The sequence below is a fragment of the Cydia amplana genome, chromosome 4 (genome assembly GCF_948474715.1).
Source record: "Cydia amplana chromosome 4, ilCydAmpl1.1, whole genome shotgun sequence".
Lineage (NCBI taxonomy): Eukaryota > Metazoa > Arthropoda > Insecta > Lepidoptera > Tortricidae > Cydia > Cydia amplana.
In genome coordinates, this window is record NC_086072.1 from 20,060,156 (window position 1) to 20,085,296 (window position 25,141).

The 25,141-nt window shown below is 38.4% G+C and overlaps 1 protein-coding gene across 3 annotated transcripts in view; it reads right to left on the reverse strand.

Moving 5' to 3' along the window:
• The window catches only part of LOC134647398 (zwei Ig domain protein zig-8-like), a 539,358-nt gene extending 515,378 nt beyond the window's left edge, over positions 1-23,980 (reverse strand). For all 3 annotated transcript variants that reach the window (XM_063501749.1, XM_063501748.1, XM_063501747.1), the window contains exon 1: positions 23,830-23,980. In XM_063501749.1, coding sequence (XP_063357819.1) covers positions 23,830-23,890 — 61 coding nt within the window. In that variant the 5' untranslated portion in view covers positions 23,891-23,980. The remainder of the gene's footprint in view (positions 1-23,829) is intronic.
• Positions 23,981-25,141: the final 1,161 nt, after the last annotated feature.

Sequence of the window (25,141 nt, forward strand, 5' to 3'; positions counted from 1 at the left end):
CTGGAATACGCGGATTGGTGAGACCGAAGCTTTATTTAGATTAAAGTTTAGAAGTCTAGCTTAGATTAGAGTTGGATGTAGCACTATAGGACTTCAACGACGTTCGTCTGGTGTTCTTGAGTCTCATGATTTGACATTGAGGTAAGTATGTGGCGCCAGGGACTAATCCGAATTTTAGTTGATCGATTTGTTTCTGTGATGATCTGTCAGTGTCAAAAATGACGTTTTTTGTTGATAATATTGTTTTAAATATAAATGCCTGTCTATCTGTAAAGCACTGAACTCCACTCTCCTAAAACTATCGCATTATGGAGTGAATGTGCCCAAAATTTAAGACAGTTTTTGGTGGTTCGAGCCGGATCTATATTTTTTAAAGATGTATTTTTATAAAAAAGAACTGTGAATCAAATTTAATGCATGTTTTATTACCTACAAAATAATGAAAGTATTTACGGATTTACGGAATATGTACCTAAGTAAAATTCAAGTCACTTTATTTAAATTATCGGCCAATATTTTAAAATCACTAATATTTTATATATCTATAAATCATTTATATACGTCTGGACCCTAAGGTTATTATATAAAGGCCTCGACTTATGCCCCAATGCCCTTAGGCATAGTTAAAAGGGTTACTGAGGGAATATTTTGGATTTGAAGCATTTTAATTAGTTTTTAGCGGTGGGAAATAAACGGGTTTTATAGCCTATTTTATTATTTAACTACCCGCAGAGGATAAATTGCGATGAAAAGTTACTATTCAAGAAGGTGTTAGTGTAGAAAGTGACTTTACAGTACATATGGTGCTACTTTCCCGAACTAGTGCGGGAAATAGCACTTTCCGTGCGTATGTCGAAAGTTTAAAGTGCCATATGTACTGTAAAACGTTGTACGATAGACGTGCCAATAGGTATTTCGCAACTCATGTCGATTTAAAACCACTCGTTTCGGATTTCCTCTTTTCCGCACTTGTATCGTAAATAACTATTTACACGCAAACAATAATGTAAGACCGAATCTGATTAAAGAAAGAGGAAAGTGATGTGCATCAGAATCAGAAAAATGTTGCTGCCCTGCATCATAAACATACTTACAGATGAAACACAAATTTTTAAAGTAAATCGGAAAAGTCTGAGTCGGACTCGCCCATCGAGGGTTTCGTACTATTTTCTATTTGTTGTTATAGTGGCAACAAAAATACATCGTCTGTGAAAATTTCAACGCTATCACGATTCATAAGATACAGCCAGATGTCCGTCTGACAGACGAACCGCGGAGTCCCGTTTTTAGCTTACGGATCCCTAAAAACAAGGTAATAAAAAAAATACATTGGCTAGAGAGTCTAGCGTCGGTTTTCAAACCTGTGATTACTTTTCCAATTTTTCCTGCGGCGTGTAAGCCGCTCTGAAATGAGTCCTCGTGGCTACCGCTTCAAAAATGAATTCTAAAGGCAGTTATTACGTCCCGGAGGTCGATTATGCTTCAAAAATTTGATACGGTTTCAATACGACTTTGAGTCGTAGTTTTCATCATCTCACGCGCATTTTAAATGCGAGCGAAATGTTTTATACGACCACTCCTGATTAATTTACAGATGTGGAATTTGCGAAAAGCCAAAAACTTGGAAAACTACTCCGAAATTTTAAGCAAGATTTCACAGAAAATAAAGGAGACCTTCATTTCGGAAATAAAAAAATCGATGCCGATTCAAAAATAGGAGAAATTTCAGGAATATGCGATATTCCTGAAACTTCTTGGATTCATGGATTGGAAACAAGATTTTTAAGCTTTTTTGAATCAACACAGTGGCGTCCCTAGCTGTAATGCTGTAAAATTAAGCCACTTGAATAAATATCAATTCCGACGGTACATCAATAGGTACTCTTGTTTGCATTGAGCGAGTACGGCGTACGTTGACTCGAGGTCATATCAAAACAAAACGGAACCCATATCAAATTGTTGAAACAGAATCGGCTTGCGTTGCGTCCCTTTCACCAAAAAGCCTAATCCATCCCTTTTTACGGGGGTTTGCTCAAGTTTCTTCGTTAATTAGGAATTTTTAACCAACGACGGTCGTGTAAATGAGGCCGGGGAAATTGGGTTCATGTTATACGTGTATTTGTGGCATACATAAAGTCAAACAAGAACAGGGTGAAAAAGGAGATGTGTCCATTATCAGTTTTTAAGGGTTCCGTACCCAAAGGGTAAAAACGGAACCCTATTACTAAGACTCCGCTGTCCGTCCGTCCGTCCGTCTGTCACCGGGCTGTAGTATCTCACGAACCGTGATAGCTAGATAGTTGAAATTTTCACAGATGATGTATTTCTGTTGCCGCTATAACAACAAATACTAAAAACAGAATAAAATAAAGATTTAAGTGGGGCTCCCATACAACAAACGTGATTTTTGACCGAAGTTAAGCAACGTCGGGTGGGATCAGTACTTGGATGGGTGACCGTTTTTTTGCTTGTTTTGCTCTATTTTTTGTTGATGGTGCGGAACCCTCCGTGCGCGAGTCGGACTGGCACTTGGCCGGTTTTTATTTATAACTCAAAAATGTAATTCAAAAAATATATCGGTAAAAATGCATGTTAATTCATTGTGGATGTGGATAATGTGTCTGAAAACAAAGTTTTTCAATTTCAATGATCATTCTGTTTATAATAATAAATTGATGTCTATGTATACTACAAAAAAACGTGCAATTTAGTAGTTTGGTAGTAAGTATTGTTTTTCTTCTTGCGATTTGATAAAATACATATATGTACCTATGTATATATCTACCTACATGTTCATGTATATATGTACGTATTTTTTCTTGTTTATGTTTATTTAATGTAGGTAATTCATCATCATCTTCCTCGCGTTGTCCCGGCATTTTGCCACGGCTCATTTTGGCAACTAACCCCAGTAATTGGCGTGGGCACTAGTTTATTTAATGTAATTGTGTGTATGAAAGTCGCATTTCACCTCCGTATGGAGTCAGCACTCTCATCGTTTTATAATTAACTAGCGATCCGCCCCGGCTTCGCACGGGTTAACAAATTATACATAAACATTCCTCTTGAATCACTCAATCTATTTAAAAAAAACCGCACCAAAATCCGTTGCGCACTTTTAAAGATCTAAGCATACAGACAGACAGACAGACAGGGAAGCGACTTTGTTTTATACTATGTACCTAGTGATGATGTAGGAAATCTGGCATAGAAACACAAGTTTTCATGTGTCGTCTAACTGAAACCTTCCAAGGGACATTATGGCTTCAGTATTACGTCTCGGTTATTACCCAGCTCGCCCCACACTAGGTATTGTATAGGAAAATACACGTTTTGATTAAAATTTCATTCGGGGGGCGTAGTCAAGGTGACAATAGTTAAGTTGAGTAAATCCAGCAAATTAGAAGGGAAAAAAAAATTTTGCCGCGCGCAATTTGAGACGGCCATTGACCATTCCGCGGATGTTTCAGCCGGTCTGCAACAAACGCCGTAGGCCGGCGTGACGCCGTACGCGGGCGTTTTTTTTTTGTTGTCCCGTACACTTTTTTTTCAAATTTGGGATTTTTTATGTTATTTCTACTCAGAATCACGAGCTCTTTCTATCCTAATAGGAGAAAAAAAGTATCCCAAAATTTCCATACATTCTTCGATCTTTCCATTCCGCGACCGCCATACAAAGTCTATGAAAAATGGTGACGTAATGGAAATAAAAACATTAGGACACTTTTTTCTCCTATTAGGATAGAAAGAGCTCGTGATTCTGAGTAGAAATAACATAAAAAATCCCAAATTTGAAAAAAAAAAGTGTAGGGGACATAAAAAAAAAACGCCCCGCAACCTACGAATGCTTACTAGGGAAATGCACTAGTGTGGTCTCTCTCACACGACAGACGCAGCGCACGAGCACTCAATAACACTGAAAATATGCACTTCTGTTTAAAATTTTGCTTGTCAGATATGACGGCTATATCGCTATAGGTACTAAAATTATACTACTATGGTATGCAGGGTAACGATAAAAAACTGAGAATAAATGAACATAAGACTCTTTTTCGTGTTTTTTTTTTCTATATAAATTAAATATAAAAACTACAATACATGAGCCTCTTGTTGTAACTGTTTTCCATCGTATTTTCTCGGAAACGTTAGTATTTGTCAGCTACTTCAGCCAACCTCTGTACCTTTTGTAGCCAGACTGACTGAAATAGCAAGACATGTTCGTACGTTTCCGTGAAAATACGATGGAAAATAATATCTGTACGCAATAACCTACAAACTTACCTTAATACCTTAACTGATTTTAATTGTTGAAGTTATGAAACATAACACAAACAAATAAATTACTTACTAACCTAATTAAAACCGAAAAGTTTACTTACAACCCCGTAATTAAACTCAAAAACTTCCGTAACACGAAGGGTTATATTTGAATTTGTCTGCATCGATATCTATTATATTGTCTCCCTCTACCATAGACTAGGAATTCCGTCTAGAGGATTCCTATATTCATGAAACCGATGCTGCCAAAAATACGGGTGTGCGGGGGGACGAGGTGAGCGAATCCCGTGCCGTGATTGGTCCGTTCAAGTTCAAAGACACGGACCAATCACGGCACGGGATTCTGACACTTTGACTCGAAGATGGAGTAAAACTACCGTATATAGTGGCAGAGGGGGTAGCGTTACTATGCTCAGTCTAGAGGATGTCTTGTCTGTGCCCTCTACCGAGCCATAGAGAAAAAAATACATAGATTGCTCACTCCATACATCAGTTTTAGTACCAAAAAGACTATTAGCATCGAGTAGCGGAACTATCAGTACTGCTACTTGACAATAGATGTAGCACCGACCGGAAAGTCTTATGCTGTTGAGATAAGACTTTCCGGTCGGTGCTACATCTATTGTCAAGTAGCAGTACTGATAGTTCCGCTACTCGATGCTAGATGTAGACACTGAAATTAATAGTCTAACTGATGTATGAAGTGAGCACTCTATTCTTAATTCTCTTTGACTGAGCTCACTGAGCATTCATAAAAGGTCCGAAAATAGGACACGGGGATGAGTGGTCGATGTGAAGGGAAAATATGTTGCGAGCAGGGGCCCGTTTCTCAAAAGCTTGTAACTTGCAATACAAATGGAAGTCCCTTTGTAACAAAAGCCGTCAAAACGTGACATCCGCTTGTATTACAAGTTACAAACTTTTCAGAAATGTGCCCCTATGCTTAAAATATAATAATTAATATGCTATGTGTAAGTAAGTATATAATTAAGTTAGTAAATATTCTTTATTGCACCAATGTGGAGGTATTCCTCGCTAATACGGCTTAAAAAAAATTAAAAATGCGCACGTAGGCACAGAATAAATAATAGTACTAAGTACAGAAGACTCACTCTCTAACAAAACGCGTCTGTTACGATCAGCATAGATATGGCCGCTAGGTGGCGACAGCGCCACGCGCGGCTTATGGCTTTCCCCAAAATTGGGGCCGCATGGATGTACTTATAGTTTAGCTACCTGTATCAAAGCGACGAAATCGCGGAGTGAGACACGCCTGACGTAGATAGATTATAAATAAGAGTAACATTTCAATTACCTTTTATAAGTATATCTGTACGTATCGTGTCTATTTAAATATACCTACTCCCTTCGGTCGTGTTTTAATTTACATATCGCCACACATTGCGAATATCCTATTTTTCGCACTTTCGTAAATAGCTATTTTAAAATGTTTTCAAATTAGCAACGTAATATTTAAACTGTAAACTCAAGGAACATATGAACGAAGACCGACCCGTATTTAGTCGTAACCTGTTCCCCTTTTACTTTCAGCCGTCGTGAACCTTTTCAATTCGCACTGAAAAGAGGTAATTAGCAAAAACCGGTTTCCTTAATTTTAAATGGCACCTTAATTAGAAACCATAATAAGCACCGTAATTATGATGTAACATTATGTCGGGTTACGAAATAACCACATCTTTTGAGACAAAGTTCCCCCCAAAATCCCTCAAAATAAATCAAATATCCCTCAAAAGTTAATAAGCTTATCTTTGCTTAATCTTGTTTTATATGAACATGGTAGGTATTATACTGAAATCACTGAACATGGAGGTTTATGGGAACGTAAAAGGATCGCTTTTGTACTGATTATTTGTATTATTCCGCATGAAATGTACACATATATTTTGATATACGGTGCTTTGCTTCTATTATGTACGACATAATCGATAAATTGGGGCTACTTTGAATCGCGGGGAAACTTCGAGATATTTGAGAAATGGGGAAATGATTTTTGAACTTTAAGAATTGTATGACGTGGTTGGCAACCTTACACAAATACACGATAAAAGCGATGAAAAACCAATTCCGTAAAGGTACTTTAAAATTCAACGATCAATTTTCCCGCCATTTAAAGTAACCCCATTTTACAGGTACTTAATATCTCACTCAAATTGCCTATTCTTGTTGGTTTTAGACACTCGACATGTATGTTAGCCTCTATATATTTTTAACCCATATAATTTTAATTAATCATACTCGATCATACTATAAGATGTATTACAGTAACTATACAAATACTAAACTAAATTAATAACTAGTTTAAATTTAAAATAGGCCATAGGTTGATGATTTTAATCCGTTTACATAGTTTTATTTTAATTAATTACTACTTACGTGAGATACCTCAGTGTGTTCACTTTGATTACGTAATTAATAAACCTACAATCGACGTACAAGTAGACACACCAACATAAAATATCACCCGTAAGGACAAAATAAGGTATAATTGATGGGCCACGGTCGCGTGGTAAAAGCCTGTAAGGAAATAATTACCGTATTATTATAACAGTGGCATGACTATTTGTCGTTTGTACCTGTTCGGTATTTTGATTACTATCTTTCCGTTTAAACCATTGTTATAACAGATTTTATGATTACAATGAGGATTAACTATGAAATCATGTCGATTTGAATTTGTTTTAGAGCTACTCGATAAGATCTTTACTGTAATAATAATATGATATCGATCTCATTATCACAATCCATACTAATATTATAAATGCGCAAGTTAAAGTTTGTTTTTTTGTCTGTTACCTCTCACGCTTAAACTGCTGAACCGATTTAGATGAAATTCTATATATTTACCTACCTATAGATAGTTTGAGGCCGGAGGAAGGGCTTAAGATAGTTTTTATCAATTATCGTCATCATTATCCCACGCAGTAGAAGTCGCGGGTAGAAGTTAGTTACAAATAGGTATGATTTAAAATAATATGTTAATTAATCGAATTTAAACTGTTGTGAGACATACTAACATTGTACCTACATACAAATATGTTAATTGTCATTATTTTTGCCATTTAGATGATTATCATATTTTTTACTAGTTTGAATAAAAAACTCGAGTATAAAAATAAGAAGGATGTGGTGGTATTTAGCATTTATAATATACCTAAATAAATTAGTATACGAGTAAGTATACAAATTTTCATTGCTCATGAATAAATTGCAAATTAATATGTAAATTTATGTCTCGTCTAGCCTATAAAGATCTTTAGGCCTCATAATAAAATATAGGTATTTACGACAAATTTTTGGAAGGTAACCTTCTCTTTTATAGCGAAAATATGTTACAATAATATATTACTATTCTAAGAATAACTAATTAAACAAAAGGCTCTGTTATTATTCCAATATAGTTAGTAAATAGCAAATATAATATATTTAGAGGCTGTATTCACACTCGTGAAATCATGTGAAATATGATATCATAAATTGTATCGTTGTCGTTATTCCACATTTAGGAATAAGTTTTATAATAATTTTTATTATAAAAAAATACTAGGCGAAGTATGGGACGGGTGGCGAAGTTAGGCTATTTTAGGATTAAAATTTTAAATTTTAAAACTATTTTAATCCAGTTCTATTTAATGTGAATGCAATGGATATCTATTTTATGGTACCTAAACTTATTTTAATATTTTATTTTGGCGAATTTGGGCATTAACAGTGAAGTGAGGGTTGCATGTTTCAATCAAGGACAAATAGGTACCATAAAAAAATTAACGAAGAATCAAGATTACATTACCCCGGGCAGTAGAGGAGCATTCCTCGCCTATTAGTAGTAATAATTACTAATTAATTTGGCACAAAATCATTTTATCAAAAACGCATACTTAAACATTCTATATTATTTCCAATGAAAAGTTTATTGATAAAATCAGTAGGTATACTTACAGTATCTTTTTATTATTGATTGAGAAATTATTGATTTATTTGTTCGCAGAAATCGCGAAGCGTCTGGTTGAGGTAACCGGTGACCGAAGAGCTGGCGGCTACCTCGCACAACGTATCAGCATTGCGATACAGCGCGGAAATGTCGCCAGCATCCTTGGTACAAATGCCTCAAGGGCCTTTTAGATTTAAGCCAGTTTTTAATTTATTTTAGTAACTGTGTTGACATAATGCGGCTGGGTGTGGGGTCCGATACATTTACATTCTTGAGCGAAGCGCATGGGACCACCAGATGGTTAGACCATTGTGTAGTAACTAACTCGGCACTAGACTCTGTTAGCAGTGTGTATGTGAACCATGACATATTAGGATCAGACCATTTCCCACTCCTGGTAAAATGTAACCTAAGTGTGATTAGACCTAAGGTCCATAGATTACGCGTTACAAATAATAATGTTGTGTGGGGTGAGCGTAATCCTTATGAAATAGATTGTTATTCTGTAGAGTGTGAAAACAGGTTAAAACACATTCACATACCGAATGTATGCTGTGATAATAAATTGTGTAATAATGTATATCATAGGAATATAATTGATAATTTATTTGAGCAGGTGGTATCGGCTTTGAGGGCAGCAGCAGTGGCAGGTCGTGAGGGTGGGCGAAAGGGTCGTGTAAAAAAACCTGTTCACGTGATGGGATGGAACAAGCATGTTGGCTTAGCACATAGGGAGGCTCGGGACAAGTTCAAGATTTGGCTGTGGTATGGAAAGCCCACTTCTGGTCGTATATACGATGAGATGTGCGGCTCAAGGCGCGTATTCAAGTCAAAATTAAAATGGTGTCAAAATAATAGTGACCAAATTAAAATGGACCGTCTTGCTGAACTGCACTCCAAACGTGACTTTCGAGGTTTCTGGAAGAATACCGCCAGGTTGAATGGTAAACCCGGCCTCCCTGTGAGCATTGACGGTATAAGTGATCACAAGTCTATAGCCAACATGTTTAAGTCTAACTTTGCCATGAAATCACCCCTCACGGGACTTGTTAGGGATAGTCGGGTGCCCAGTGCTGAGCTCGTCAATGAAGACCAGATAGTACAGTTCACTCCTGAAGACCTTGCTAAAGCTATTAAGACAATGTCTAGAGGTAAGTCTCCAGGTCACGACGGGCTCAGCATTGAGCATTTGCAGTATGCGGGCTCACATCTGCCTAGACTTTTGGCCATGCTGTTTAATCTGTGCATTAAACACTCATACCTACCAACGGAGCTAATGAGAACGGTAGTAGTGCCGATTATTAAGGACAAGACGGGTGATATTGGAGATAAATCCAACTACCGGCCTATCTCATTGGCTACCGTTATCGCCAAAGTGTTTGACGGCATGCTTAATAAACACCTAGATATTCATGCTACGCTACATGGCAACCAGTTCGGGTTTAGACCCAAACTCTCAACAGAAAGCGCCATTGTATGTTTGAAGCATGCCGTCAAATACTATACCGACAGGAATACGCCCGTTTACGCCTGCTTTCTCGACTTGTCGAAGGCATTTGATCTGGTTTCCTATCATAAGCTATGGGAAAAGCTCGACAGGATTAAGTTACCTCCAGAGCTTATCCGGATATTTCAGTTTTGGTATGGGAACCAGATCAATCATGTCAGATGGGGGGACAGTATTTCGGAGGGGTACAGGTTGGAGTGTGGCGTGAGACAAGGGGGGCTGAGCTCGCCCACACTCTTCAACCTGTACGTTAACGATCTGATTGAGGTGCTCAGCAGCCGCCATGTCGGTTGTCACATTGACGGGGTATGCTTCAACAATATTAGCTACGCAGACGACATGGCGTTGCTGAGTGCATCTGTTGGAGGTCTCCGCGAACTCATTAGTCTCTGCGAGCAGTTTGCCAGTAGTCACGGCCTTAAATATAACGCTAAGAAGAGCGAGCTAATGATTTTCAGAGCGGGGACTAAATGTCCGTCCGAGGTACCTCCTGTACGTCTCAGCGGGGTCCCCTTGAAGCGTGTTCACCGGTTCAAATATCTAGGCCATGTGTTAACGGACGACCTTAAGGATGACGAAGATATTGAACGGGAGCGGAGAGCGTTGTCAGTCCGAGCCAATATGATAGCCCGCAGGTTTGCTCGTTGTTCTTTTAACGTCAAAACTACACTGTTTCGTGCATACTGTACCACTTTTTACACGAGCAGCCTGTGGGTTAAATACACACAGAAGGCATACAACGCTCTCCGTGTTCAATATAATAACGCGTTAAGGGCGCTGCTGCATTTACCGAGGTTTTGCAGTGCCTCGGGAATGTTCGCGGAGGCGCGTGTGGATTGCTTTTACGCCACCATGCGCAAGAGAGCAACCTCAGCAGCGCGGCGTGTGCGCGCCAGCGGCAGCGCCCTGCTGGCAGTCGTCGCCGACAGGCTTGACGGACCATTTATGGGACACTGGTTGTCATTGCATGCACCAGTGTCCCATAACTGGACCAAATGATGTACCTACCTAGTTAAGTTAGATTATATAATTTATTTGTTGACATTTTCATTTTCATTTTTATTTTCATTATTTTGTATTGTTCTGTTAGTATATGTATGGTTTGTTATTGTGTCGTTTAATTACTTGTGTTATGTATTGTGTGATTTGTCTCTGTGTTGTATGGGTGAAAAGCCTGAAATAAATGATATTTTTTTTTTTATTTTTTTTTTTAGTAATACACTGTATATATCTTGTTTGTAAATAAATGATTATATCACTTTGGTTTGTATTAGAAGTTTCTATTCCCTTTCTACATCCTAAGGGGTGATATCGGGGATAAAAACTATTATATATTCTTCCCAACAAGTCAAACTAGCTCCATAACATTATTTGACTATCAAATTGGCATCACATCGCGAGTTACAGAACAAGAGATTTATTATTCGAGCGAAAAAGGCACATATATGCCCCGGGCAGGAAAGGAACATTTCTCGTCTATTAGCAGTAATAATTACAGGATCCCGTATTAATTATATGACACGTGTAACTGTACATTTGTATTAAATACGATTAAAAGGTATACCGGGTGTGTGGCCGAAACACGAGCAAATAATTAAAACATGGATTGTTCTCCTCAAATGGTGACACTTGTCATCAACTTTTAAAAATGATGATGTCTTTCTATTTTTACTACTTTAGTTTAGACTTTCTATTTTTAATAAAAATAAATAATTATCATCTTCAATGTACGCCATTATCATTGTGATTGCCGTTGCTTGTCACGCCTTAAACAAAACAAATTCGCAATACATTGTGTCTTATCAAAAACTTTAAAGTGTCTCGCTGAACAAATGTTGATCAGTATGAGGAGTATAGCCTACGGTTAAATTTGTTGCTCCTATTACAGGCTAAAGTGTCATTCTATGGAACTTGCTGACTATGCAAACAAACCGCCATACTAAAATTGTCTCTGAATGTCAATTTAACAGTAACTTTTGTTTACATAGTTAGCAAGTTCCATAGAATGACACTTTACACCCGGTATCATCACTACATAGTATAAAACAAAGTCGCTTCCCGCTGTCTGTCTGTCTGTGTGCTTAGATCTTTAAAACTACGCAACGGATTTTGATGCGGTTTTTTTAATAGATAGAGTGATTCAAGAGAAAGGTTTATGTATAATTTGTTAACCAGTGCGAAGCCGGGGCGGGTCGCTATTATGAATAAAGATCGGTTTTTCGGCGACAAAAACGTACCCTACCCGGCCTAGCATATGATTGGCGACAGTACGAGTATGTCGCGGCGCGATATACTACCTGTCCCTCTTTAATTAACATAGAAACACACGGGTAGTCTATCTCACATCTATCTCACCGCGAGATACTGTCGCGCCAATCATGTGCTAGGTCTACAGTGCTAATGATTAATTAAGAATATTAAGATAAATATCCACTCACGAGTTACCAATTGTTATTTCTAATTTTTTTTTCTCAGCCTATTTGTGTGTCCCACTGCTGGGCAACGGCCTCTCCCCTGGTTCTCCACGACTCCCGATTCAGCGCTTCTTCCGGCCAGTTGTTAAGGAAGGCGTCAAAGTCGTCCCGCCATCTCTGCCTTGGCCTGCCCCGCCCACGCTTCTTCGTCGGCATCCACTTGGTGGCTATGTTAGCCCACCTATCCGGATGCATGCGATAGTCGTGGTTTCTAAATAATAATTCTAAATGTGATTCATCCTTGAAGTAGCATTATTAATTAACAGTTAGTTAATTTATTATCTATTTGATCATGTCCATAATTTATTCTAGCAACTGTTAATAACATCTGCCATATTGGCTCTTGACATTCTGAAAATAATAAATTTTATCGAATAATACCTAAGTAAATAAGTTCATATTATAGTAAAAACTATTATACCTAATATCAAAAATTAGGTACATAACGATAGTGACTAGCATGATAATTTTATCAACATTTACTTACAATTATGTGTTGTTTATCCTCGCCCTTATTAAATGTCAATTGTAGTTTATGTGACTGCCTAATGAGAACTCCCTAGGGAGTTATAGCTTTTTTTTCACAATCCATAACTCCCGCGGGATCAATATAGGCCTTTGTCCTTCAGTACACCTGCATGAAATATGATCTATCAATTTTTATTTGTTTCATTAAAATTTGGTAAAAGAACGTGCGAAAGCTTGATTTTAACTTATTGTCTTTGCTATGAATTCGTATTAGTATAAGGCCTGAGTGGACGCTCGAGTTGGGCGTGCAGCGGGGCGGGGCGTGCGGCGTGCATGTTAAACTAATGCAAGCGTATAGGAGCGGCCTTAGTGCACGCTGCTCAAATCCCTTGGGAGCTCGACGCCACGCTGCACGCCCCGCCGAACGCTCCGCTTCGAGCGTCCACTCAGGCCTTACACTTACACTTAAGTTCTGTCACTTTACAAACAGCAACACTTTTAACTGCCCATCAGTGGACCTTATGCCTTTTGTAATAAGGTTCAAAAACTGTCAGTCAACAGTGTGGGCGAGGCAGTGCATCCGCAAACATTCTGACAAATTAAACATCCGACATCCTCAACTCATTTCAACCAAAAACCACTTCGCACCGCTATGGCTGCAGGACGTAGATAGCCTCCCACTAGATGCAGCTTCGTGAATTATGAACGAAGTTTCTACTTTTTTAACGGAGATATAATTATTCTTCGACCTTGATAAAGACTTGCAGGCCAATACAGGTAAACTGATATCAGAATGATGTCTAACTGATGTCATTCAAATATTGCTCATTTCGCTCGTACTTGTATGTACATAATTTTCTTATAAATAAACGCTTGTTTTTAAATAGGATATTTACGATACAAGTGCGGAAATTAGGAAATCCGCAGGAAATTAAAACATCGTGTATCGTACAACGTTTTACAGTCCATAAATGACTCAGCACCGTTTCGTTTGAGAAACAGGTCCTAGTACCTACCTACCTATAAATGTAAACTTGTATCTAATGATAAGAACATATATAATTAAGAACTAAATAGTTTTAAGTTTATGACGTGTAAAATTTACTATGTTTATTTTACCAATAAAGTTTGTATTTCTGCATATGCCCCTTTAAACCTGTAAAATTATTTTTAATTAAATGAGTGCCCTGTGCAAATGCTCCATCTAGTGGCAAGCAGTGATCTGCGAAATTAAACTTCAGCTCCATACAGCGGCGGTCCCAGTTGGCGAACTATCCCGAACTTTACCGAAGTGGGCAAAGTTAGCTGCCCGGGAGTTGCCTGGATCGCCCACCTGCGCTCTGGGGACGCTTTACTCGATTTTGCGTTGTTGAGCGTTAGAGACCGTACAATGCATGGGTGTGATTTTTACGCGGTGGGGCTACGATTTGTGGCGTTAAACGTCTTGAAAGACAACATTGTTAAGAGGGACCGCCCATTACATTATTTTATTTGGAAAGCAAACAGAAATATGTGAGCAGGAGACAAGGTTTCAAATACACCTTGCCTTCACAGGCAGGGTCACCACTAGAACGGTCAACTACGTTACGTAAATTACGTAGACGTTAGCGTATACGTCAGTTTTGACACTGTCAATAACTCATGGTACGGGTATAGATAACAGTTTTGAATGATTCACAATTAGTTTCACTAGACTTATATCGACCGAGATATGGACCGTGATTTCCCCTCCAACACCAATAGGTACAATTTGATTCCATTATATATGTAGGTAATTATATATTAAAAAAATACATACATAAAAAAAAGCGGCCAAGTGCGAGTCGGACTCGCCCATGAAGGGTTCCGTATGTAGGCGATTTATGACGCATAAAAAAAAAACTACTTACTAGATCTCGTTCAAACCAATTTTCGGTGGAAGTTTACATGGTAATGTACATCATATATTTTTTTTAGTTTTATCAGTCTCTTATTTTAGAAGTTACAGGGGGGGGGACACACATTTTACCACTTTGGAAGTGTCTCTCGCGCAAACTATTCAGTTTAGAAAAAAATGATATTAGAAACCTCAATATCATTTTTGAAGAGCTATCCATAGATACCCCACACGTATGGGTTTGATGAAAAAAAAATTTTTGAGTTTCAGTTCGAAGTATGGGGAACCCCAAAAATTTATTGTTTTTTTTCTATTTTTGTGTGAAAATCTTAATGCGGTTCACAGAATACATCTACTTACCAAGTTTCAACAGTATAGTTCTTATAGTTTCGGAGAAAAGTGGCTGTGACATACGGACGGACAGACAGACGGACAGACGGACAGACGGACAGACGGACAGACAGACAGACATGACGAATCTATAAGGGTTCCGTTTTTTGCCATTTGGCTACGGAACCCTAAAAACGTATCTATGTATAAAATAAAACTAAATTAAAACTGAAAACTAATACTAAATAAAATTAAAATAAATCTAAGAAATTGGGCCCCTTTGGCGGGGTGCCGAGGACGCTGGCATCATTTCCTCGCTGCATTGCGAGGCTACTACGCTGCGCGAGAAAGCTGCCAGCTCTTCGGTCACCAAGTGCCAATGCCATTTGGGGTTGAGACCCTTGGCCTCTGAGGTCCTAATGCCCTACAACTTTTTAAAGACCTGTCGAAAAGACTGATCGACACCAATACATACATACATACATATATATAATCATTCACGCCTATCTCCAACACCAATATAAGCCCTAAGGGTGTGTTAGCTGTCAAGCGTCCAGGTGCTGCTGACAGGGGACAGTGGAGCTATATATTCAAACTTCTCAAACTGTCAAACTAAGTTTGGGTATCTTTTATTGGTGGTAGATAAGTGAGAAAGCTCTCGGTTATTGACAGGGCGATAGACAGTGGTTTTTTATTGTTTTTCCTGTTGTGATATTACTGTATTAAAACTATGATACTTTATTTTTCAGTAAGTATTTAATACCCAATAATTATCTTATGTTTAAGAAATACACAAAAAAATGTGAACAAAAACATTTGCAATCTAGAAGTCTCTGAATTTACTTAGCAAAGAAGGCTAATTAATCCTTTCCACTTATAGGTAGTTTAATTGTTATAGTTGGTCAAACCAATTTGTCAGTTTACTAACTGACCAACCAGGAAAATCAGATTCATCCTTAATTATAATGATAATCATTTATTTCATTTTTTTGGGTGCTAGTACTAGTGTAAGAAAAAGAAAGTATGATTATCAGAGATCTCTCTATGTTTGAAATGAGATAGTCCTTTGACAAACTATACTTGTCAATGTCAATGATTACATGCGTTATTATTAAGCGGTATCGATACACAAAGGTCAATTCAAACATAAATAGAGTCTTAAAAATGAATACCAAAATATGCCAGTCACATCCACTATTTTAATGTATTTATTTATTATTAAAAGAGAAGTTACATAATTATTTGAGAGTGTAGTAAGAATAGGAAGTTTCCAAGATATTTAGCGATGTGACAGACAGACGGACTGAGTCGTACAAGGGTTTCTTTTTACCGTTTTGGTACGGAACCCTAAGAATAACCAAACTTTTATCTAACAACCTAGAACACGTGTTTATCTACTTAAATAAAATATCTACTTTTAACACCTCACCTGTTTTAAATCTGGCCTACGCCTCTGACACGTCTAATTTTCGAGATCTGTTTCATGTATCCAAAAATATCTACAAAACACCTAAAAACCTGTCAAAACAGATGTATATATATATATATAGTCCTCCATGTCGTATCCGACAACGGCGACCCTTACACTTTTCTCTGATGAGCACGTATATGGCTCGCAAAACCGAACTTCGTTTTAAATATCCGATCGCACTGTGCACAATAAAGCTGCCCTTGGTCATTATATGTGTATGCGTAAGAGGGCTTAGGTCGAGACTTCCGTTGAATGCGTTTTTGGTCCAGGTGTTCAAGTCGAGCCTCTTCGAAAGTAGCTACACCTTCTTTTACCTTTTTGCGCCATTCTGACCTATTAACCGCAAGCTCCTCCCAACGCTCAGATGGGATGTCGCAAGCTTTGAGATGGCGCTTCAGAACGTCCTTATATCGCAGAAACTGTCCCCCATGGCGACGTTTCCCATCCTTGAGTTCCGAATAGAAAACGGATTTAGGGAGTCGACAGTCATCCATGCGACAGACGCGGCCACTCCATCTTAGTTGGCTTTTCATTAGAAAGGCCTCCATACCGGACATATTGGCTCTACGTAATACCGCCGTGTTAGTTACACGATCTTGCCACTTAATTCTGAGAATGCTGCGTAAACAACGCATGTGGAAAGTGTCAAGCTTTCTGATGTCACCCTTGTACAGGCACCAAGACTCTGAAGCGTACGTAAGTATTGGAAGCACCATGGCCTTGTACACAGAAAGCTTGGTCTGGAGTTTAAGATCGTGCGACTTCCAAACACGTCGGTTTAGTTTTCCAAATGTGGCTGCAGCTTTGGCTATGCAAGATGGAATCTCCGAGGCAAGGCGATTATCGCTTCGGATTTGGCTACCCAGGTATTTGAAGATTGTAACGTCTTTCAATGCTGAGTTACCCAACAGAACAAACAACAGATGTAAATAATATCTTTTTTAAAAAAAAAGGGAACCGCCTTCAAAAAACCAACCCACTGAAAAGTACAAAATAATTTTTATATGGCACCCCTTTACGTGTCCAGTCCCTATCCCACGGCGTAAAGCAATTTTTTGCCAAAATGTAATTAATACCTAATAATAAGAAAATTAATAATCATCCGGGTAATTACTTAGTTTTTGAAGTCGGTGCCAAACCAAAATTTTTGAGAACCGATATTTTAGACAACGAAGAACGCTGTACATACTTACTTGCATTATAAAGACATACTTAGTTTACTCATTAATTTAGTTCTTGTAGGTACTACGTACTCGTATTGTTTTTCTGATTGGTAGTAAAGACTGTTTTTGTTGGTTTGGCACCGCCTTCAAAAACTAAGTAATTACCCGGATGATTATTAATTTTCTTATTATTAGGTATTAATTACTTTTTGGCAAAAAATTGCTTTACGCCGTGGGATAGGGACTGGACACGTAAAGGGGTGCCATATAAAAATTATTTTGTACTTTTCAGTGGGTTGGTTTTTTGAAGGCGGTTCCCTTTTTTTTTAAAAAAGATATTATATTAAGTTATTTTATTTTGGTTTTATTTTTGTTTATTTTTAATTTTTTAATTATTTTTTATTTATTTTATTTTATTTTTTACTTTTTAGTGATAGGTAGATACTTCATTTATGTTAGGTTTTGGGCTAAAATACTAGTTTGTTAGGCTCTCCATTTAGTCTACTAATGTTGGTGATGGCCTAACTCGATGATAATCGCGTCGCGACACAACATAATATGACGTTTTGGTGCTAAACGATTTGTATGTATAGTGCTCCAACTTCCACTCCCATTCCCATTTCCAGTCCGAGTCCGACTCCCACTCCCACTATTTTATCTAAATCGGTTTTAGCAACATAAATTTGTTGGTAGGTATACCGATAGCATGGCCACCTACCGGGTCCAATTGGTTTTTCAAACCATCCATGTACTGTACACTAAAACCTTCTCCAGAATGTAACAAACACTTTTCTGAAAACCGCATCAAAATCTGTTCAGCCAAACGCGAGATAATCACGAACAAACATACACACATAATTACGTACATACATACGGGTCAAACTGAGAACGTCCTTTTTTTAAAGGCAGTTAGAAAAAAGTTCATCGACCCACCTAGTGGAACTCCGCAACATAGGCACACGACGACAAGTCGGTTAACCAAAACAAAGTGTGCCTATGTTGCACCAAACCTAAGTTTCACTAGGTACAGCCAGGGTTCAGCATCAGCTCAATCTTGGGTACTGCTCTCCCAAGTGCTGATCATGATGTGATGGATGACCAAAATAGCGTGGGCCTATGTTGCACCAAACCTGAGTTCCACTAGGTACAGCAAGGGTTCAGCATCAGCTCTATCTTGGGTACTGCTCTCCCAAGTGCTCATCAAGATGTGACGGATGACCAAAATAGCGTGGGCCTATGTTGCACCAAACCTGAGTTCCACTAGGTACAGCCAGGGTTCAGCATCAGCTCTATCTTGGGTACTGCTCTCCCAAGTGCTCATCAAGATGTGACGGATGGCCAAAATAGCGTTGGCCTATGTTGCACCAAACCTGAGTTCCACTAGGTACAGCCAGGGTTCAGCATCAGCTCAATCTTGGGTACTGCTCTCCCAAGTGCTGATCATGATGTGATGGATGACCAAAATAGCGTGGACCTATGTTGCACCAAACCTGAGTTCCACTAAGTACAGCCGGGGTTCAGCATCAGCTCTATCTTGGGTACTGCTCTCCCAAGTGCTCATCAAGATGTGACGGATGACCAAAATAGCGTGGGCCTATGTTGCACCAAACTTGAGTTCCACTAGGTACAGCCAGGGTGAACCCTGCCAGCCAGGGTGGTTTGGTGCATCAGCTCTATCTTGGGTACTGCTCTCCCAAGTGCTCATCAAGATGTGACGGATGGCCAAAATAGCGTTGGCCTATGTTGCACCAAACCTGAGTTCCACTAGGTACAGCCAGGGTTCAGCATCAGCTCTATCTTGGGTACTGCTCTCCCAAGTGCTCATCAAGATGAGACGGATGACCAAAACAGCGTGGGCCTATGTTGCACCAAACCTGAGTTCCACTAGGTACATCCAGAGTTCCACTAGGTACATCCAGGGTTCAGCATCAGCTCTATCTTGGGTACTGCTCTCTCAAGTGCTCATCAAGGCGTGTCGGATGACCAAAACAGCGTGATCCTATGTTGCACCAAACCTGAGTTCCACTAGGTACAGCCAGGGTTCAGCATCAGCTCAGATCTATGTATACTAAAACCTTCTCCAGAATGTAAGAAACACTTTTCTGAAAACCGCATCAAAATCGGTTCAGCCAAACGCGAGATAATCGCGAACAAATATACATACATACATACATACGGGTCAAACTGAGAACCTCCTTTTTTTTGAAGGCGGTTAAAAACATCTTCACAGGCTAACGTGTTTTTGGAAACACGACCTTGTTGTCATAGTCTTAGAGGCGTGTAATATTATCTTTGGAACGTTGGCTTGTGAACTCGACTGTACAAACCACAGCACTCAACTGACCAATCGTAGATCTTATGTCTATGTGTTAAGTTCTACGATTGGCTAGTTATCAGTGTTCACGATGTTTAGCGGGAGATTTCGGTTTTAAACGGTGGTAGTAATTAATAACTACACGTGTCTCTCTGACAGTTGACTGTCGTTCGCGGACTAAGAATGATTAGGGAGGCAGATTTGTAAACAACGAGCCGTTCTAATTGCAACCTTAGCGTCTTAAATTTAAAGTTCAAATTGCAGTGACAAGCTTTAGCGGACGGACTATTCAATGAAATCGTGCTTTGGCAAAAACTTGTGGGTGTCAAGTCAATGAATTCTGTGAAATGCTTCGCTTTATATCTATGTATATAATTACGATATTTACTTATTATTGACCACCGGAAATAGTTTTTAAGACCTGTCATTTCACAACGTGATTTGTCTAAAAGTGACGCTTTCGACACAAAATATTAAATTGACAAGTCATAAGCGATGTGCAACTACATATAGACTAATTTGCTAGAGCATACAATATTTTTTATTTTATCTTTTTGAACTAAGTTTTTATTTTTCTTATTGGTATTTGCGTTATCTAATATTTTATCACCGCAACCGTGCAACTTCCAGAGCTTCAATTAAAAATTTTGTTTAGTTTCCCGAAAAGTGTGCACGGAGTGCTCCCAGCCAAGTCCCGCCAATTCGAACTTCGCTTGCGATAATTACTTGCAGCCCTTGTAGGTGAACTTGCGGGTTATTTCCGTTCACGACTGGTGCTCGGGCTGAAGCAAACCAGGGTACTGAGGCCTCAAGACGATTAAAAATGATTATTTAAAAAAGGCCTGATGACATTGTGATGTTATTCGGTTATTTTATTTTGACATGTATATTTGTACACAATAAGTGAGATATTTTAGTTTATTATTAAGCATTTTGTACGTTTTCTTGCAAGCTGACTACAAGGATTGTTTATTATAATTTAAAACCTAATGTAACTATGTTCTGATAAAAACTTTGGTTATTTGTGATTAAAAGAGCATCGGGTAAATTAGGTAACGAAAAATTGCTAGGTAGGTACTTAAAGGTACCAGCTATTAGCACTATTTTTGTGAACGGTCGCCAATCATAAGATTGAGCGTGCCTATAGGTAATTGTTGGAGAACCGGAAATAAAGTGATAGGTATTATGTCTCACTCTTGTTTTTTTAGATAAATTAAAAAAAAAGTTGGTTTCCTAAAACAGTATTTAAAACATGAATATTACTCCTGGTATACTAGTTCGCTGCCACTAGTTAGCGCTCGGCAAGCAGTTGAAATTATCTTTTTGTCTAAACTCAAACAACGAGAGTAATGAGCAAAAATAAACGTTCTCAAATTAATAACTTTCGTAGACGGTTTCAAGTAATTGAGCGGTATATTTTTAACGTTCGGTTTTCAAGCTTTTTTTATTGGGTTTTGAGGAAACAATTAGTATTCAAGTTTTTCTTTGGTATATAATATTGTCTGTTGTGAAATAATGATGTAAAACATGATCTAGAAAAAGATTCGCATCTTATGTAAAGACTTAGATATTCGGCTCGTGTAAAATTATCTAAACTGGACTTAACCTGTATTTTTAGATGTTTAAAAACATTGATCCTAAGCTATTTGCTAATCAAGGAAAAGTCTTAAGCGAAAAAATCAACCGTAGCCATTTAAGGATGATAAAATTCAGATTTTAGGAGGAAAGGATCTTTATTTACTCTCATAAGAGTGACGTACCGCCTTTTTATTACGGAGACCTTGGATGTAATAATAGCTTAAGGAAGCAAGATTAGGTACTTCGGTCCAGTATAAAAGTAGGCTCGGGTTACGCATAGTTGTCATAGATCTCAAGGTCAAATTTCACCGGTTCACCTAAAAGTTAGACGTGTCTTAGTAATGAGAATACACGGCCTTCAGAACGTTACACGGGTAGTTGAATAATATTTTTATAATACCATTATACCACAAAAGACGGCTGACATGGTCGGCTGCCGCACAATGGACCTTATTACGATGCCTTTGTGATGGAAATCGCAAGTCATAATTACATAGCTCCTTTGTGTGAGATGCTAATAAGCTTTGCTATTTTTAGGATGAGAGATATCGATCGTGTTTTTGTGGTGCGAAAGTATTTTTTTTTCTGAAAAATATTTCGTAAATTTATTCGAACTCGGCTGGCATTATGGCGAATAATTTCTTTATATTTTACTAATTATTTTCGGTTCCGCTCGCGTATTTAAGTATTTAAAACATGCGGAATGCAGGTTTATGAACATAGTAGGTATAATGAACTATTTTAATAATCAAACCATTAAAAAGTTCCATGATTTCATCATAAACTTCAACATTTCTGTTGGAACTTCAGATAAAGACTCTTGTGTAATGGATAGCCAGATTTTTACCTCATTAAAACCAAGTAACCAACGATTCTCTTCAGGTTGACCTAGTACAATTTTTACCTTCATAATATATAAACTCCCCCCTGAAGGAACAGAGCTCAAGGACATTCGTAACAAGCTTATAACACGTGAGAAATGCGACCCGCAAAGGTCCGAAAGGTCACTAAATCAAATCACCTCGCAATACTGTATGGGGGAGGCTAATATTCAATATCTGAGCGCGATATCATCAAATTTCAAAGGATATTGGGTCAGTGAAGTCCTGAAACTAAGTTCCCATTGCTGGCAAAAACAGCGAACATTTGCCTCAGGGGAACCAGTTAAAATTAACTTCAACTTGCTAAAAATTAGTAGCCTTTCACTTCGAGTTGGCTGCCTATTCGTGACGTGTTTTCCTTAATTAATCCTTTTTTCACCAAAAAGATTGAAAGGCCTGGAAATCTGCCATTCCGAATCATGTTATCTACATAGAAAGTCACGACCCTCAGTACTGAGGAGAACGAAGGAGGAAGAGGACCCGCCAAAAACGTCCACAGACGCGTATGGTTACAGTGTACAGTGTAATATTAACCTTCCTGCATTCCGATAAGGTTTACTTTGGCACATACAATAACTAATAAGAGTGGTGTTCTTAGGCAAAGCGTGAGCGACGTGCCGTTATAGGTTTCGGGGACATGTATATAATGACGTTGGCCTATGCCAAGCAGTGGAACGTGTATTGGATTACAAGTATCATCAATTCATCATCATCATTTTAACCTCCTGTCGCCCACTGCTGAATATTGATCTCTCTCCGTGTACGCTACTTATCCTAGTCCGGGCTAGTCTCGTACAAAAGTGCACCGCGATCTTCCGAACATCGACCACACAACGCGCTTATGGACACCAAGCGCTTCTTTCATTTCATCCGAAAGCCGTGACTAATCCTTAATTTTTTTAGTCTACGTACCATCAACGTGCCTGGCAACGTGTCCATGTGTTCACAGACCTTGAGGCCACCTTATGCTAGATTATGAAAAAAAATGTCTCCTCGCCCCTGCGCTGATAACAACACACGGCTGGTCGCCAGAACAGCAATGTTCCCAAGTTTTTACGATTAAGTAAATTTTATCGAATTTATTCATGCAACCCGGCCCGAACCCGCGTTTTTCAATTTCAATAAAGATCGTTCGACGGAGTGCCAAGAAAGTTTTCGGATAAAACAATTTAAGAATTATCATATTACGTGTCCGTCGGCTGTGATGGTGTAATTTCGTCTGATTGAAATGGCACTTAGTAAATTACATGCACGCGAGCCCCTTCAGGCGGGTTCTATTTCATTACGTTTATAGCGACATTAGTGATACTATGTGATTTGTGTAAGAGGATTACCGCTTTCGGCCTTTCAAAGGGATATGTGGAAAACAAGTTGTTAAAGTTTATTTTAGTAATACCTTTAAAAGATTCACTTAAGAGTAGGTATGTTATTAAAAACTATTTTTTATAAGTTTAATTATATTTTAAGGATTTACTTAAGTATATAATATATAAGCACAAATGTAGTTGGTGGTGGTGGTGGATAACTAAACCACACTAACCTGGAGAGAAGTGCGTCAGCAGCAGCAGCGCGAGCGCCGCGGCGCGGCCCCGGTCGCGCATCGCTTCACCGCCACATGCCCGGTCACTACACTAACTCACTCGCGCACTTGGCTCGCAGCTCTACACGGCACCTGCAACAACGTGGTTAACATTATATTATCATTAATACAAGCATAATATAATTATTAATATGGTAAATACGGATAAGTAACATAACACGGCTGCGGGATGTGTATGGCTGGCACAGACAATGTATCCTAGTAGCTGGCCTTGACATTGAGGCTGTTTACACATTGATTGGTGTTTATTGCGAGTTAATACATTTGCGACCTACCATGCAAGTACCCATGCCATGTTGTAGCACTTACTCGTACCCTTATCACAGTATAATAAAGAGTACTAGCGTACAGTATGAACACTCCCTGCCTCCCGTTGAAAGTGCCGCCCACCCGCTCTCGGTTACTTCACAGTTACTCTAGCATGTCTTATCTCACTCACACAAGCATGCTACGCGTTCACCTACACGAGCTTGAGCTGTGTGCGTAGGAACGCGTTTATTTCATACATTTGCCAGCGTCCGAGGTGCCCTTATTGACGTTAAGTACTATAGAAAATATTATGTAAAGAATAACCCATATTCAGTTAATTAGCATGATTAATGTAAATAAACATGTTAGCTCCAAATTATATAAAATGGGTTGCCTTTTGAGTAAAACAATTAATAATTGAATATCATGAATTATGATGCAAGTTGCAACATACCCAATTATTTTTAATGATCGTTCCAAACGAGATTAAAGCGAGCTTTTTAATTTACTTCGCATACATACAGTAAACAAATCAAACTTAAAATAAAGTGTATTCATCCTTACTTGTCCTATCATGTAAACAAACACTGCTCGAAGACATTATCACATTTTTCTCAATATTCATCACTTAAAATGTTGTTGTATACTTAAAGAAACTAACAAAGTATTGAAATAAACCAATTAACCACTGAAAAATATAATTCTTAATAAGATTTTATCGCAGTAACGAACGGATCACCTCAAAAACATCTGACATTACGATGTCTACATTTTCTATGGATTTGACGTTGGTTTGTTTACATGATAAGCCACGTAAGGATGAATACACTTTATATCAGTAAATGATTTTTTTTTACTCATCGTACTTTTCAATGCCGTACAAAAAACAATGTGCATTTCTTATTTTATTATAAGCTTGGAGGATACAACTAAACGGAGTAGCCATTAACAGGCTTTCCCCTCTGTCGAAAATAGGCGGCCAACGGTCATACACAATGTATGG